Source organism: Vespula vulgaris, chromosome 4 (assembly GCF_905475345.1).
Source record: "Vespula vulgaris chromosome 4, iyVesVulg1.1, whole genome shotgun sequence".
NCBI lineage: Eukaryota > Metazoa > Arthropoda > Insecta > Hymenoptera > Vespidae > Vespula > Vespula vulgaris.
In genome coordinates, this window is record NC_066589.1 from 9,308,807 (window position 1) to 9,322,500 (window position 13,694).

Consider the following 13,694-nt stretch of genomic DNA (forward strand, 5'->3'; position numbering starts at 1 on the left):
ATTAGAAACTGTTTCACGCAAAATACAAAACTGATTTGTTCCTTATATAAACGATTAAATTTGTTTTTATAAATATTTGAAATCTGCCGTTAATTAGGGTAATTAATTCAAATCATTTAAATTATTTCATTTGAATGCGATAAAGCGAATAGATAAAGATTGAGAAATTTCTTTCGAAAAAATGAGAAAGGAATTTTAGAATTAAGCAGGGATAAAAGTTTTTAAGCCAAACATTGAACGCGGCATAATTTGAGAAGTCGAAATGTGTGACCACATTTTAATATTGAAAAGAAAATAAATTCGAGATTGCAAATTATCAGCAATTATTACCAAATTTATTGTGCAATAAATAATCGAGTGATAATCAATAAATTACATATTCTAATATTATATCAATATCTTCTTAACCTTATTTTTTATAGGTGTTATTTAATAATTAAGTGCTAGGTAAAAAAAAAAAAAAAAAAAAAAGATACACCTAAAAGGGAATGAAAGAATAATAAATAATAATTTAAAATTATAACTTCTATAAAAATGGTTAATCTACAAGATATTAGCTGCCAGCTTATGAAGCCGGCTAAAGATCTTGCAAGTTGGAACTTTCCGCTTTCAGAAGTATGTATGTGTTTAGGATTATTTGTAAATGGATTAATTTGAACTTATCAATATTATAACCTCATTTCAGATTCTACAGGAATATTATTCTTTACTTGAAGAACATTGCAATGTTAATTTTGGAGAAGCTGCTTTAATTCTTCAAAATTCTGTTAATATATATGTACACAGAGTCGAGCGTCTTCGCGATGAAACCACATGTTTAAGTGAAACGTTTATCGGTTATGAGTATGTATTTCTGTTTCAGCCTTTGTACAATAATAAAAGTAAATAATGAAATTTCTGTTTATAATTTTGACAGAGATGGAAATGCAAATGAAAATTCAAAACATAATAAGAAAAATTTTAAAAACTCCATTAATTTTGATGATTTTAAATTGTGCAATTTGGCAGATGAAGTGGGAAAGAATATTAATACAAAAAATAAATTTAATGTAGAAAAACCTGTAAAATTGTTAACAAGGCGCTTTGCTCAATTAGAAAATATTGCAGAAGATCTTGTACATAATATGACAGAAATAATTGATATTCATGGAGATGTTATTGGAAAAAAATATCATTTCAGGTATGTTACCGTAGTCATAGTATATAGATAATCCCATTAATAATAATCTATATACTGTGTATAGATGCAATCAATATTTGAATGTGAATGGTCAACTGATAGATGAACCTACCCCAGATGGTAAATATATGTATATATAATATATATATATGTTGTGTGTATATATGTATATATAGATATATATACATACACATATCTCCTATATAAATGAGGTTAATAAAATAATTTATTAATGTTTTAGACTTTGGAATAATGGATATTGATATCTCTGCTACGTCGGGGTATTGCTCCAATATGTCAACATTTGATAGCAGTTATAATTTTAGCAATCCAATTAGTATATGTAATATAGTGACCAACAATAACACAGAAACTTTAACAAATTGTTGCTTATCACCAGTACTAGATAATACCGATTCAATTGATATAGAAGATTTTAATGTAACAAGCAATATAATTAATGAAAAAGAAGAGTCTGCAATTGTTGCTGGAAAAGAAAAATTTCAAAAAAATTCTAAAACTGACAAACAATTGCTTATTAATCATGATACAAATATGAATGACACAGATAACGTGTGTAATATTCCAGATAATAAAAATCATCTTTCTAACAAAAGGTATACATTTTTTATATAGGCAATATTGATATAATTATTATTAATGGGTTAACAATTTAATATAATTTTAGATTAAAAGAAATTAAATGTCCAACTGATACAAAGAAAATTGTACATTCAAAAATATGGGAACCAATATCTCTTACACATAACATTTCAATAAAAAAGAAACGTATTGATCTAATAAATACAACATCTTCAATAATTTCTAAGACTGAATCTGTAAGTCCATCTAGTATCAATCAGACTCAACTATTGTTATTTCATATATTTATAAGATCACTTTTTTTTCTTTTTTTACATTTACAGAGAAAAAGAAAAATGATATCGCAAATATACAAGGATGAATGCATAGTAAATTTTCTTTTAAAAGAATCTAAAATGTTAGAAGAAAATAATTCTCTACATAGATCCAAAGAACAGATACTGCCACAATTTAAATTAGGCAAGACATTTGTATTATTACCTTTCAATATGATGATGGTCATTGAATTAATCAATATTATTTATTTTTTTAGAAGAGATCGATGAGATACAGAAAGTTTTTGAGGATTGTTTTAAAAGTAAAGAAAAATTAACTTCTTTTAATCGTGAAACAACAGATGCAACAATGGATGATTTAAAAATGAGACAAAATTCAACTGAAGATAATACATTTACGGACGATATATTCCTTGATGATTCTGGTATATTAGCAAATTCGTCAAGTATTCTTGATTACGAGACACGTCCTGTTTCTCCAACTGATTCAATAATTTCAAGGTCGAACAGTATCTCTTCACAATTTGATTCACAAAATTCTGTGCCAAATTACGAAAGATTGATTGAAGATAGAATGAAAGAACTTTTAGAAAATTCAGATGTTCAAACTGAACTTGATCGTAAAATTAATAAATGGCATCAGTCGATACAATCGAAACTTGCAGAAGTTGAACAAAAGCCTATATTTCGTATACAAAATTACGCATCTCAAATTATTCAAAAATTAAACGATAAAAATCAAAACGCTTCTTTTGATAATATCGTTGATGGTGAACATAGCTATGACGTAGCTAGATATTTCTTGGCATTGTTACAATTGGTACGTATATTAAATTTATTAACAAAGAAATAAATGTTATATAAGCTTTTTAATAATTAACAATTTTCCCATTAGGCCAATACCTATAACGTGGATATAAAAAAGAATAAAAATATTGATGAATGTATAGAAATTATATTACTTGATACAGGTAAAGATGCTTAAAAAAAAAAAAAAAAAAAAGAAAAGAAAGAAGGAAAAAGAATTTTAAGTTTAAAATTAAAAGCATCTAACAATCCAATCAGATGTTAACCAAAGATACGCAAGTGCTGCTAGATATAATAATAATTTTAATAACAAGTTTGCTCCATATGAATGATATAATATAAAGTATTTTTTTATAAAGTTATTTTTACATTTTACTTAAGAACTCATGAAATGCTAAATAAAGAAATATTTTTTTCTAATTTTTTGTAGATAACATTATAAGACATGCGTTTCGTCATGTGTGTCAGCATTTTTTATCCTGTACTTTGTATTATAGAATATCAACGAATATTGAATGTAAATAAGATGTCTGTAGGCATGCGACCTCGCGAGCAACAAAAAAGGAGCTCACGATCGACAATGCTCCTAGTATTTCATTGAAAGTTTACATATCAATGTCTTGATGTATTATATTACGATTGATTACGATCTTTCGAAGAACACGCGCCAATAAACAGTTGTAGTTACGCAACGACAGGTGGCGATAACCTCTAGAAAATACCTGAGATCTTCACGAGTTTATCTGTACTAACCGCAATCTAGAAATTTGGTGTCCACTGTTCTCGGGATACTTGGTGATCTGTAATAATTGTTTCCTAAGTGCCTATTATTGTTATATTTATTATTATTTAATATTAAAATAATACAATGTTTTTATTTGCAAGCAATTAGTAATTAATATAATTTATGTTGACTATTACTATTGAAAATCTAATTAAAATGTGTTGACCTAGAAAATATTTAGATTTCATTTATTCAAATATGTCGAATATTTAATGAAGAGGACTAATGCTTCAGCCATCAATGGTAAATACTGTATAATTTATATCATACGAGATAATAATGTTTAATAGAATCTATACATTACTACAAAATATTATGGTATTATGTTTTGTATACTATAATATAATATAATATTTTCAACAAATCTAATTTTACCAATGTAGAATTTACAATATTGTTAACAATGTAGAAATATTGATTTACATAATTGAATAATGCGTTAATCGTATTAAATAATGTAGAGAGTGTAATATCGATAACATAGTTGATGGATTTTTTAAAAGTATATTTGATTAATATTTGTACGATATTCCTGTGTGTGTGTGTGTGTGAGTAAATGAAATTTTTTCTAACTATAATTTAATTAATTAATGCTTTTACTATAACATATCACCTTGTATTTATGTGCAGGATCCAGTTTGTGTTATTGGTACTAGCAATGCATCTGCTCATTTGTATCGATCGTCATGCATATCTTTCATAAGGATATAAGAAATATTATTTTCTATGCTTGATTATGTATTTTTGTTATTACTATTGTCATTTGAATATTATGGTAAATAAGTATTTTTTATCATTTAAAAAGTCTTTCTTTTATATAACATTAAAAAATATTTTAATATTGTTAGGATATTTCGTGACAGTGCCATCAATTACGAATGATTAAAGGAGTCTCTTACAATAATAAAAACTTACGAAATGGACAGTTCTGAATACGAGATGGTGAGAAATATGACTCTCTTATTCTTCTTTGAACGTTTAATGGACAAGGGTGGACCACGGACGTTACACGATTTAAGTTGTCAATTCGGAGCTAAAGGATTCACTAAAGAAATGCGTCAAATAGCTGGTGGTTCCCAGAGTGGCCTTAAGAAATTTTTATCTCAACATCCATCACTTTTTATCATAAATGGTGATTATGTTTCCGTTAATACTTTTCAATCTGTACACGAAGAAGACAATGGATCTAAATTAAGTGGAACGCGTGATTATGCTCGAGAAGCAGTAGAATATTTTTCTAATAAATTAATGCAGTACGGAGTAGGAACCGAGGTACCAATAACTAGCCTACTGGGACATCGATCGCAGGCCTCTCCAGAAGTAAGACACATTTCTGGTCAACGCTATAAAGAATTTAGAGATTTTCTCTTGAAGTATCCTGGTGCCTTTGTAGTTACGGACGATAATGTAATGTTAAAACAATACGAAGGAATGAAAGTAAAATTATTCGTAGAATTGGAACCCGATACGCCTATCGATCCTGAAGTTACTGTAAAATTATTACAATTTTTTGCTCAATGCATAGAAGAGAAGGGTCCAATTTTTATAGATATATTATTTAATATGGTTAATGAAAAATTTTGTCACGGACAAAATTGGACATCGATATTTAAAACGGTTCGAGATTTGTCTACGTTTGTAAAAATGTTTCCCGACACCTTTCACGTTCAAAGTAATCTCGTGACATTGATAGAACGTGGAAAGTCTTCTACGCTAGAAACAGACACAAAAACGAAACCTATGCAATTGACGCGAAGTCGAGGTAATGGCGTAAATCGAATAAATGCGGTACAATCATCGAGTTTATCAAACAATACACAGACACCCTCTCAGGCAGTAAACTCAGAAAATGTTGTATGTAACAACTCTCCGGTTGAAAATAATTCATCTCAAACTGCAAGTCCTACACCTGTTGAAACTAACAATAACTGTCCTTTAGTAAGTTTACAGCAACAAACGCTTAAACAAAGAATAAATACGCTTGTAATGAAGACATTAGCAGATAATACCGATAAAGATCGCAGTTTACAGAGTATTCAAAAGGGCGATGCATGGAAATTAAAAGTATTACAACAGACAAGGGTAATCGTGAACCCAAAAGAAAGTTTACAGATTATAGAAGATATAATAAATCCTCGCAAAGCACGAGCTGATAACAACGTTATTTCATTTGATTGCGAAGGAATAAATTTAGGTGTTAAAGGACAATTAACTCTAATACAAATTGGGACTATGAGTGGACAAGCTTATGTTTTCGATTTATTTACATGTCCCACACTTGTACAGGCTGGTGGACTTCAAAAACTTTTAGAAACTGATAAAGTTATCAAGGTGAGCTCCTTTAAGGAAATTGATCGATATTTATATTAAAAATATTTCTTTACAAAATTATCTAATTTTTTTAGGTGATTCACGACTGTAAAAACGATAGCGTTAATCTGTACAATCAATTTAACATAACGCTAAATAATGTCTTTGATACTCAGGTATGTAAATATATCTTCCACATTTTAACAAGGTTCTTTTTTTTTTTATTTATTTATTTCTTTATAATAATTTTCTATTTTTACTTACAGACTGCACACGCTGTTATTCAATTCCAAGAGACAGGTAAACCTGTGTACAAAGTAAAGAATGTCAATTTAAATATTTTATGTGATCACTACGGGGCACCGTGTAATCCTTTAAAGGAACAATTAAAAAATATTTATCGTAAGGACCAAAGATACTGGTCTCGTCGGCCTATGACTAGAGATATGTTGATTTATGCTAGTAGCGACGTTCTCAGTCTCGTACCTCGAGTATATCTTTCTATGTCAAGGTAAATTACGCATTTATTGAGATCGTGGAAACCAACGGAGAAGTAAATTTCTTGATATTACATATAGGTTGATCAAGCCGGAGTTTCAAAGCCTGTTTACAGAATTATGCGAAGAACAAATTCTGATGCATATAAAACCGGCAGAAGTGAAGGCTCGTAAGAAGCAAAGGAAAGTTGAAACGGAAGTTACTGATTTAAAGAAAAGAATGGAAGAGGCAACGTGTAAAAACATTGTATTAAGTAATCGAGAAATTCGTCTTCTTCGTTATTTAGATCTTACGGAGGAAGAGAAGGAGAAATTAAAGGGTAATTACAAGGTTGCTAAGAAATTGGAAAAATTAGAGAATATGGGTCAAGATAAAGGCGATAGCAGCGACGAGGACGACGAAGATAAAATGGAAGATACGGAATATCATAGCATGGACAGTTATACCTCGGAGAATTCGCATTCTGGTATATTTTATAATATTAAAATAACCAAAGTTTGCAATGAGAAGACTGTTACAAAGTACAACTCAAAGTACATTTGTTTTATCTTTATTGGATGATTAAATAATGACCGGTGTTCCAGGTGGAATATTGTCACCAAGAAATTCCGAGACTCCAAGTTTAACAGAATCTATGCAAATGGTTGATGAAATCCTATCGGATGCTCGAATGGATAGGTTGGAAAAAATAGAGAAATTAGAAGCAATACTTTCTGCTGTGACGACGTCTTCGAACGATCAATTATCGCCAAATAGTACAGAGGTTTCTCCAAGACAATGCGTGTGTAAATGTCTAAACGATAAAGTCGATAGCCCGTCGAAAGAAAATAAGGTATTGGTTAATGCTGCCTGCCAAACACTTAGTACAGGTGATATCGCGATAACGAGAGTATTCGTCACGGAGGAAGAAAAGGAACGAGTAAGATTACAGAATTCGCCAAAAAAATAGATGTTTAAGCTGCTTTTAATAGCAGCAAAAGATGTTGCCATTAATAGGTTCTTTTATAAATATGTAATGAAAACTGAGCAATGAAAATTGATCTATTTTGCGAATTTCATAATAATACTAAATGACGATGAACGACTCGGTTCATTGTAAATATATCGTTTGATGACATTTTTCCAAATCTGAAATATTATTGATATCAGATTTTTCATGGAAAAATATCTTTTTATCATATCATCGACATGTGATGATCGAGCTACTAAATAGATTACCTTTCTTTACGAATGTACAAGAAAGAAACATAATCAAACAAAGTAGCGATTTAATCATCACTTATTCTAGAAATGATGTTGCGATTTAATACGATACGTTAGTTAATCGCTTATATTGTATAAATCTGACCGTATGGTATTTATCAATAACTCTACTAACATGTCATATATTGATCCTTTTATGGGAAACATTTTACTGACATGAGCGCGCACAGGATAAATCGGAGGCTGAAGGAAAGTATTACTAAACAAATTATTCTTGGAAATATGAGTATATGTTTCTTACGAGAACGAATAGTTTCAAATGTTTTCTTTCTTTCTTCTTCTTCTTTTTTTTTTCTTTCTGTTATGCCTTCAGTTCCCTGTGTACACCAATAACAGATATATTAATTGTTTAACATTTAATATATATATATATAGTATTTCCAAAAAAATTAACTTATACGAAATTATATATAATTTTTCAAAAGTATATACACAAAATAAGAGATAAAAACGATAATTGTATCTTTTATCGTTTTCTTTTCTTTTTCTTCTATTTAAAAATTTAATTCAGCTTGACGAGATTCGCACTAGTCCACTTCTTTTATATAAACCTTCATCATTTTTTCTTGCTTTCCGATAATTACATATTAAAACGTATTTCGTTTGACTTTGTCCTATTTTTCTCAGCCGTTTAAAGTGCCAAGAGAATAAAGAATGTGTTAAAATAAACGAGCATGAATAAAATTTCCCTTTGTGTTCACTTCGAAATGAACACGTTCATCTCTTCGACATTGTAATCATGAAAAAGAAATAATAACAACTCATATGTGTATATTCCAAAGGTTTTTATATATATTCATTAAATAGTAAAGGTGTTGCAACTAATATTTTTTATTGAAAAACTATTATTCTTTGTTTCTGGCCAAGAATGAAACCATTGCTAAAATCATTTGCGCTCATCGAACGACGTCCTGGAATACTTACTTTCCCGACGGATATCCAGCTATCGTCTTTACATTTTACAATTAGAACTTTGTTTACTTTATCAAATGTCGCAACACCTGAAAATAGCCGGAAAGTTTCTTTCTAACATCATCATAACAATAACAAAATAATAATTATTATACAATTAATATTTTTTTCTTTTTTTTTTTGTTTACCTGGTATATCTAACTGTAAATGTGACAAATGATTTGGTTTTTCTATTTTTTTAATATCTAACAATTTAATCATCGTATTTCGAAATTTTGTAGTTAATGGATATAATCCTACAAGAGCACGTTGTAGATTGTATATATCTATAGCTGACATTTCATCCCATTTTATTAAGGATATCTTTGATGTAAATTTGGGAGCTAAAAAACATAACGAGAATTGCTTTTTTTAATTAGCATTCATGCATAATATATTTAAATTGTAAATAATATGTTTACCATACGTTGCCTCCGTTTCGTTTTGAGGTCTTCCATTTGATAATATGGATGGTAATTTTTTTATTGTCTCGACTAGAAGATTTGCGCCTATTTTTGCTAGTTTAGCACGTAATTCTGGTAAAGTTTCGTCTGGGGTAATACTTATTTGTTCCTGTGCTATTATCTCTCCGATATCAAATCTAAAAGGAAAAATAGTTAATATGAAACCACCTTCATATTTATTATACATTATTTATATTTTATTATATGTCCAAATTTTTAAAGACCACATATCCATAAAGTATTGCCATATATAAAGAAATGTTAAAAATTAAATATTTTAATCTCTTGGAAGAGATAAAATATTTATCTTGACTAATAAGATATTTACTGTAATGTTATGTTGTTAAAATTGAAGTTGTATTAACTATAGTTACAAATGTGTTAACAATTATACTAATAATTTGAATATTACAACGGCTCCTCTATTTGTTTCACTTCTTTCAATTATTAATTTTAGTTTTAAATTTTAACTCTTTTTGAAAATAATAATGGCTCATACAAATAAATAACAATATTATAATGTAATAAATAGTTAATAAGAAGAAACATTTTGTTAACAATTAATTGTTTTTCTTTTCTTTTCTATCTCTCTTTTTTCTTTCTTTTTTCCTTTTTTTTTTTTTTTTATTGCATCGAAAGAACTCAGTTGTAATATGATGAAATTTACTTTTTCGGCAATATATTCATTATTGTAACACCTGTATGTGTATCTCCATTTTTTAAAGAGTATGTAATCGGCGACGCTCCTCTCCACTTTGGTAATAAACTGCCATGAACATTTAACATGCCTCTACAAATAAATAATTAATGTAATTGAATTAAAATTCTTTATAATAAAAAACTTACTTCAATATTATATATGCCAAAAGTAATAGCGCACTTACAATGGAAATGAATTTATTATCTTCTTTGGTATTAAATGACCAAAAGAAACAACAATTCCTATATGAAAACCATCAGTATCAAATGTTACAGGCCAAGTTCTCATCGCAATTCCATTTTGCATTGCATAATCTCTAACTTCTTGTTTCTTGTTTTGTTGTGTAGTGACGACTTCTAGTCGACATAGTGTTTTCAACTCGCTATACGATAAAAATATATATACGTGAATTAAATTAATAATACATTGAAACTTTTGAATAAATCGACTCAATGCAACCAGAATAATGCAAATCCTTTGAAAACAATTTTATTGAATATCACTTTTTGGTATAATATTTTATTGTACATCATATAATTTACAAATAATCGAGAATAATGAGTAATTAAATTAAAGACTAACTATTCTTTATGTAAACCTTTTAAACTTTCTAAAGAAAAATCATCAACTCCAAAAAATAATACACTCCACGGTCCTTCTTTGGGAGCAGTATGTATTTGTTTTTTTGAAACCTTAAATATTCTGAATGAATTTGTAAATGGTTGTGTGAGATCAAGAAATTTATGTTTTATCTTATAAATTTTTACGAACATTATAAAAGGTTAGTTTATATGGAATCGAAAATTACAAACATCTTCGATCAACGTTCATACACGTACTACTTTCGTCGTGGTTAAGATCGATCTGTATAACCTCTCGTATGACACGAGTCGAAATACCGCACCGACGTATCGCTGCGCTATCTGAACGCTATTTGCCGAACTATCTTTTCATTGAACCAATCATCGACGTTTCATTTCACCGTAGTTCTTCAATCTGTCGCTAGGTGTCGCATACCTTATAAGCATCATATATACATACGTTTTTTGACAGTACCGTAACATTCAACGTTTCAATATATACAAGCTTTAAAGTTTCCTTCTAATTCTACTTTGGCCACGGGTAGTCCATCGAACTGATCCAGGCTGAAACATTTAGGTAGTCACCAATAGAATTTCATCGTACTGTAGAAGGATTTTAAATTTTAATGAGCGAATCAAATCGATTATGATACATCTTAAAGTTGGTAATATGGAGTAAACGATATTTTTTAATGTCATTGTATGTTGCAGTTGAAGGAAGAATAAGATGTTGGGATATAAAAATATTTGTATAAATATACTGTCTAATAGCATGATATTTTTAATCTTGTTTAATCTTATTTAATATTTATATCTATATATATATTTTTTGTATTATTTCCAATTATTCGTTTTTCTTAATATTTTTGTAAAAAGAATTTAAGATGCAAGACAATTATAACTCTTCCAGCTGTCACTTTAAATGGGCTGGATTATTTATATTTAGACGAATGTAACTGATAGTTATAATTATTAACAATTATTTTTAACATTGAATTATTTTATTTGCAAATATTAAGTAATATTATCATTTCTTGTTTTTAAATGTAAGATAAGATAATGGAATTAATTATTAATTGTATTAATCTCTAATGAAACTATGCTTAAAATATATCATAAATATAGATGCTTTTAAAATATTTATATATATATGTGTGTATATATGTTCGTATTATATATATTTTTTTATCATTTTCAGGAGATTTCAAGCATATATATAAATTACATATATTATATGATAATGAAAATGATAAATTACAAACAAGATAGTGATGTATATATTCTTAATTTTTTATTATAAACTAGGAACTATATTACCAATTACAGGTATGTCAATATTTTTTATATTATTATGTAAAAGTTAAGTATGAATTAATTTATAATTTTATATTCCATCTAGGTTTTTTAAATATCTAACGAGTTACTTTTAAGCAATATGAGACGTGCCAGAATAAAAGCATTAGCCACAGTACCAGTGCGTCGAAAGACGACACAAAATATAGTTACAGATGAAACGGATAATAGCAATGAAAATAAAAATGATGATAATAAAGATAATGATAATAAAGATAATAATAAGGATAAGAAGGATAATAGTGATAATAAAGAGCAAAGTGATATTAGTAACCAAGAGGATACAGCTGCAAGTGTTTGTGAAGAAAATGACGCATCAGAAGAATCAAATAGTAAGGAGAAAGCAATAGTAAATGAATCTCATAAAATACAAGAACGTGTCGAAGAGAAGCAAAACGTTCAATCTAATTCCATAGAACTAAACAGTCCGCAAGTAACTCATCCCCCTGAAGTTCCTAATACAAATATAAATGGTAAATATTTTGAATGAATTAAATAATCATTAAAAAATGTATAACCTATAATTGCAATTTAGTGTTAGGATCTCCAACTAAGACTGCGCAGAATCGATCTTGTTTTATGAGACCTGTACCAAGATTAAATAATAGCGGTCGAATAAGAAGCAACAGTATTCAAGGTAGCGGGGCTAGTGCAAGCGAATCAGAAGATGATAGTAAAAGGATAATTAATAACGTAACAAATAGAACGCGCAATGATTCAGTGTGTTCCATTCAAAGCAGTAAAGAAGTTAATTCTAACAATGTATCGAGCAATGCTACTACTAAATTAAAAACTGGTCAGAAGAGACGTATATTAATATCAGAATCGGCAAGAAAGTTAGCCGAAGCTAGAAGAGAATTTCTTTTAAAACACGAGAACAAAACACCGGATAGAACGAAGCTTACAATGTACGATTTAATATATTATAATCCTGTAACAAATCCTATGAAAAAATCAAAGGAACCGGGTATAAGTCACATAGACAGAGATTCTATTTCTCAGTGAGTATAACGAATTATATTTATCAAACATAAAATTTTATAATACATAAACAATTTTTTATTGAATCATTATCAGAATCGATGAATTAGAAGAGGAAGAAAGGGAAGATGATCCGTCATCTATGCCAGTACCACAAGTAAAAGTTGGTCCGGATGGACAGTTGATAATAGATGAACAAAGTTTAGTAATAGAGCAATCGCATGCAAAGAAAAGTCGTGAAGTGTTAGCTAAAAAAGCGATAATCGATGATGATAACTATGGATCAGGTTTTTATAAAAGACGTCCGAAAGGAAAAGAATGGCCAAAATGGGAAACATTGAAATTCTACAAGGCATTAAATATAGTCGGTACAGATTTCTTATTGATGCAAACTCTCTTTCCAAATAGAACGCGACAAGAAATTAAATTAAAATATAAAAAAGAGGAAAGAATGAATAGAAGATTAATCGAGAAGGCATTAGAATTTCATCAAGAATTTAGTCCTGAAATGGAAGAAGAATTAGGTAATTTATATCTGAAATGATTTCTCGAGATTTATCATTTTTAACAATTCTATCATTTTAGCGAAATTTGAAGCATCGACTCGGCAACAATTTTACATGGAACAAGAAACGGATACGAAGAATAAAGAAAAAAAGAAATTAAAAAGAAGAGTGGGGTCTCGTACGTATAATTTTTCTCGAATATTATATATCATTTTTTTTTCTTCTTTTTTTTATAATATGTATCATAATCTTTTGTAAAATACAATGTATCGTTATAAAGATGTGTATATATATATATATATGTCTTTTATTTATTAATAGACATTAAATATATATCTGTATAGGATTTGCAGCAAGAAGTGTAGGAGAAGCGACTGTAACGGATGACGAGATAACAGAATCAGAAATGTCAGAAATACAACATAAAGATATCGAGGC

At 28.6% G+C, this 13,694-nt stretch overlaps 3 protein-coding genes across 13 annotated transcripts in view; 2 read left to right on the forward strand and 1 right to left on the reverse strand.

Annotated features, from left to right (window-relative positions):
• The first annotated feature begins 81 nt into the window (after window positions 1–81).
• Window positions 82–8,793, forward strand: LOC127063029 (egalitarian protein homolog). Of its 4 annotated transcripts, XR_007781246.1 has the most exons (10): window positions 82–615; window positions 686–843; window positions 917–1,180; window positions 1,245–1,300; window positions 1,422–1,797; window positions 1,869–2,019; window positions 2,107–2,242; window positions 2,316–2,878; window positions 2,954–3,892; window positions 4,280–4,419. XR_007781246.1 is itself a non-coding variant. In XM_050992202.1 (7 exons), exons 3-7 carry the CDS (start codon window positions 4,568–4,570, stop codon window positions 7,404–7,406), a joined length of 2,490 nt encoding a protein of 829 aa, XP_050848159.1. In that variant the 5' UTR covers window positions 3,048–3,892; window positions 4,280–4,424; window positions 4,498–4,567; the 3' UTR covers window positions 7,407–8,793. The 4 variants fall into 4 exon arrangements, 3 of the variants coding, with proteins under 3 accessions (XP_050848159.1, XP_050848160.1, XP_050848161.1); XM_050992202.1 differs by lacking the exons at window positions 82–615; window positions 686–843; window positions 917–1,180; ... (3 more) ...; window positions 2,107–2,242; window positions 2,316–2,878 and adding exons at window positions 4,498–5,980; window positions 6,055–6,135; window positions 6,226–6,470; window positions 6,538–6,923; window positions 7,042–8,793 and having other exon boundaries at window positions 3,048–3,892; window positions 4,280–4,424; XM_050992203.1 differs by lacking the exons at window positions 82–615; window positions 686–843; window positions 917–1,180; ... (3 more) ...; window positions 2,107–2,242; window positions 2,316–2,878 and adding exons at window positions 4,513–5,980; window positions 6,055–6,135; window positions 6,226–6,470; window positions 6,538–6,923; window positions 7,042–8,793 and having other exon boundaries at window positions 3,048–3,892; window positions 4,280–4,424.
• LOC127063034 (methionyl-tRNA formyltransferase, mitochondrial) lies at window positions 7,953–10,803 on the reverse strand. 4 transcript variants are annotated; one of them, XM_050992229.1, is made up of 6 exons: window positions 10,418–10,803; window positions 10,020–10,217; window positions 9,803–9,925; window positions 9,094–9,272; window positions 8,821–9,015; window positions 7,953–8,037 (listed from the first exon to the last, which is right to left on the reverse strand). In XM_050992229.1, exons 1-6 carry the CDS (start codon window positions 10,606–10,608, stop codon window positions 8,030–8,032), a joined length of 894 nt encoding a protein of 297 aa, XP_050848186.1. In that variant the 5' UTR covers window positions 10,609–10,803; the 3' UTR covers window positions 7,953–8,029. The 4 variants fall into 4 exon arrangements, with proteins under 4 accessions (XP_050848186.1, XP_050848185.1, XP_050848188.1 ...); XM_050992228.1 differs by lacking the exon at window positions 7,953–8,037 and adding an exon at window positions 8,491–8,721 and having other exon boundaries at window positions 10,418–10,786; XM_050992231.1 differs by lacking the exon at window positions 7,953–8,037 and adding an exon at window positions 8,491–8,721 and having other exon boundaries at window positions 10,607–10,774.
• A 74-nt stretch (window positions 10,804–10,877) lies between these two features.
• The window catches only part of LOC127063030 (transcription factor TFIIIB component B'' homolog), a 4,415-nt gene continuing 1,598 nt past the window's right edge, over window positions 10,878–13,694 (forward strand). The window contains exons 1-7 of one of the 5 annotated variants that reach the window (XM_050992209.1): window positions 10,878–10,993; window positions 11,615–11,742; window positions 11,816–12,242; window positions 12,305–12,770; window positions 12,847–13,274; window positions 13,336–13,434; window positions 13,601–13,694. The exon at window positions 13,601–13,694 is cut by the window's right edge and continues 1,598 nt beyond it. In XM_050992209.1, the coding sequence (XP_050848166.1) occupies window positions 11,852–12,242; window positions 12,305–12,770; window positions 12,847–13,274; window positions 13,336–13,434; window positions 13,601–13,694 (1,478 nt within the window). In that variant the 5' untranslated portion in view covers window positions 10,878–10,993; window positions 11,615–11,742; window positions 11,816–11,851. Of the gene's footprint in view, window positions 11,369–11,614; window positions 11,743–11,815; window positions 12,243–12,304; window positions 12,771–12,846; window positions 13,275–13,335; window positions 13,435–13,600 lie in introns of all 5 variants that reach the window. The other 4 variants (XM_050992207.1, XM_050992208.1, XM_050992206.1 and 1 more) reach the window with 4 other exon arrangements.